The sequence below is a fragment of the Oryzias melastigma genome, linkage group LG7 (assembly GCF_002922805.2).
Source record: "Oryzias melastigma strain HK-1 linkage group LG7, ASM292280v2, whole genome shotgun sequence".
NCBI lineage: Eukaryota > Metazoa > Chordata > Actinopteri > Beloniformes > Adrianichthyidae > Oryzias > Oryzias melastigma.
In genome coordinates this window covers 22,025,733-22,028,450 of record NC_050518.1, presented here as the reverse complement: position 1 = coordinate 22,028,450, position 2,718 = coordinate 22,025,733, and the positions used below count along the sequence as shown (strand labels likewise).

At 43.9% G+C, this 2,718-nt stretch overlaps 1 protein-coding gene across 3 annotated transcripts in view; it reads left to right on the top strand.

Moving 5' to 3' along the window:
* itpr3 (inositol 1,4,5-trisphosphate receptor, type 3) overlaps positions 1 to 2,718 on the top strand; it is a 110,762-nt gene that overhangs the window by 78,015 nt on the left and 30,029 nt on the right. For all 3 annotated transcript variants that reach the window (XM_036212889.1, XM_024292267.2, XM_024292268.2), the window contains 5 exons: positions 258 to 418; positions 496 to 637; positions 1,631 to 1,795; positions 1,969 to 2,141; positions 2,363 to 2,482. In XM_036212889.1, the coding sequence (XP_036068782.1) occupies positions 258 to 418; positions 496 to 637; positions 1,631 to 1,795; positions 1,969 to 2,141; positions 2,363 to 2,482 (761 nt within the window). The remainder of the gene's footprint in view (positions 1 to 257; positions 419 to 495; positions 638 to 1,630; positions 1,796 to 1,968; positions 2,142 to 2,362; positions 2,483 to 2,718) is intronic.

Below are 2,718 nucleotides of genomic sequence, written 5' to 3'. Positions count from 1 at the left end.
TTTTCCCTCAATTTCCCTTCAATTCAATTCAATTTTATTTATATAGCCCAAAATCACAAAGAAAATTGCGTCATAGGGCTTCAAAATATGAACAATAGTTAAAAACTAATACTAAATAAAACTGGGGGTCCGTACCGTGGGGAGTAATACACACTATCAGTATTTTTAAAAACCGGTTTTCTAAATGTTTCTCATCGTTTGGTTGAGCAGGAAGTTAAAATAAAATGAGCTGACGATGCCCTCTCGATACTTTCCAGTTGGGAACGTGTCCAACAAAAGAAGACAAGGAGGCGTTCGCCATCGTCTCCGTCCCCGTCATGGAGATCAGAGACCTGGACTTTGCCAACGATGCCAGCGCCATGCTGAGCACTGTGGTGGAGCAGCTGACCCGGGGCTTCATCAGCCCCAACGACCGCAGGTACCGTTTCATCCTGAGGGAACGGACCCGGTCAGAACCAGGAGGACCTGACGCCCGCTGATGTTTGTGCTCGTCAGGTACGCCATCAAGCTGCTGGAGGATGTGGTTTTCTTTGTGGCGGATGTCGTCAACGCCGGCCAGTCGGTTCTGGACGTGGTCATGAGCAAGCCCAACAGAGAGAGGCAGAAGCTGATGAGAGAGCAGAACATCCTCAAACAGGTCAGATCTCACTAACAGGAAGTCTTCCTGACGACCCGAAACACCAGACGGGAGCAGCTCGAGCTGAATGCTGTTTGTAAGGGTGTTGTCAGCAGGAGTTTGTCCTGGTCTGTCAGCTCTGAGCAGATCAGTAATGTGGGATGATCACATTTACAAAACTCTAGTACTGACTGTAAATCCCATCTAGATGCAGATTACAAAAGTTTGAGACTTTCAGAATGATCACACCCTTAGGTCTTTTTTAATTTATTTTTTTAGCTATGCTGATGTTAGTTTTGGGTTTTTTGGGGCTGTAAGCTAGCAGGACAGAGTGTGAACACAGGAATGCTGGGATATCAACATAGGCTTACTTCCATCCCAACAGTCAGACAGCCCAGAGTCGAATTTCCGATGAATTCCTGTCGCTCTGCAGAAACTATGTTTTAAAAAAAACGACAAAAGCTGTAAAATGATTATTTAAAGAACAATTTAAAAAGAGACAAAAAGATGGAGAATCCTTGTTAATGAATCTTCCAAAATCGTGTTAGATTTTGAGGCTTCCCTTCTTTTTTTTGGTTATTTGGTTTTCTTTTGTGTCAGTTTAATGTCTTAGATATTATTTTGTTTGTGCTTTCACAAAGAAGGATTAATCATATCTGACCGTGTCTCTGCTGGAAGAATGAACTCTTTGTCCAGAGAGGACTTGGACTTGAGTCTCACATGCACAGACTTAATGTTAGACTTAAGTCTTGCAATCGATATTCATTAGTTTTTGTTTTTTTAACATGAGTATCAGTCCTAACAATAAAAAAAATCATTACTCTTTGCTTTAAGAATCCCGAAATATAAACTTTCTGTTTTCTAAAAGTGGTTAATGACTTTTTTCATGACAGAATATTCATTTTAACTTATTTTTTTAAGCCTTGTGACCCAACTAGAACCTAAATGTAAAGACTTCAGACTTGACTTGTTCATGGAGGTTAGTGAACCCCGTCTGGTCTGTGTTTGGTTCAGATCTTCGGCATTCTGAAGGCTCCCTTCACAGAGAGGGAAGGAGGCGAGGCTCCGCTGGTCCGTCTGGAGGAGCTGGGAGACCAGAAGAACTCTCACTACCAGTACATGTTTCAGCTGTGCTACAGAGTGCTGCGGCACTCGCAGGAGGACTACCGCAAGAACCAGGTGAGCACAACCACCAGGTGACTCTGCTGCTGCCTTCGTGCTCCTCACCACCTCCTGTCCAGACAAGACGGCTGAAAATATCACAGGAATGAAAAACAACATGAAAAACAAAACTTTCTACTTCCAACTTTCTCTCAGAAATGTTTTTTTAATCTCTTTTTCTCTGTTTTCAGGAGCACATAGCTAAACAGTTTGGTGTGATGCAGAGCCAGATCGGTTACGACATCCTGGCTGAGGACACCATCACTGCTCTGCTGCACAACAACCGCAAACTGCTGGAGAAACACATCACCAAGACTGAGGTGGAGACCTTCGTCAGTCTGGTTCGCAAGAACCGAGAGCCGAGGTAAGAGTGCTGTTTCTCTGTCTCTCTGTCTCTCTGTCTGTCTGTCTGCCAGTCTGTCTGTCTGCCAGTCTGTCTGTCTCTCTGTCTCTCTGTCTCTCTGTCTCTCTGTCTGTCTGTCTGTCTGTCTGCTCTTTTTGTCTTTAAATGCAGATTTTTTTGTGGAAAATGGCAGATACCTGTGCTATAGTGTGTTTTTAATTCATCTTTTGTTGTGTGCACAGGTTTTTAGATTACCTGTCTGACCTGTGCGTGTCAAACAATGTAGCCATCCCCGTCACCCAAGAGCTGATCTGTAAATGTGTGCTAGATCCCAAGAACCAGGACATCCTCATCAAGACGGAGTGAGTCTTTATTGTTATCTCCATCTGAGACAATGATGCTGTTTTTACCATCCATCCTTCTATCTATCCATCCTTCCATCTATCCATCCATCCATCCTTCTATCCATCCATCCATCCATCCTTCCATCCCTCCCTCTCTTGTCAGGGTTTGGGGACTCTATGTGTTTTCAAACTTCATCTTCTCTAAAACTCTTCTGCCTGGATCAGACCCCCCCACATCACACCTGTCCTTCAGC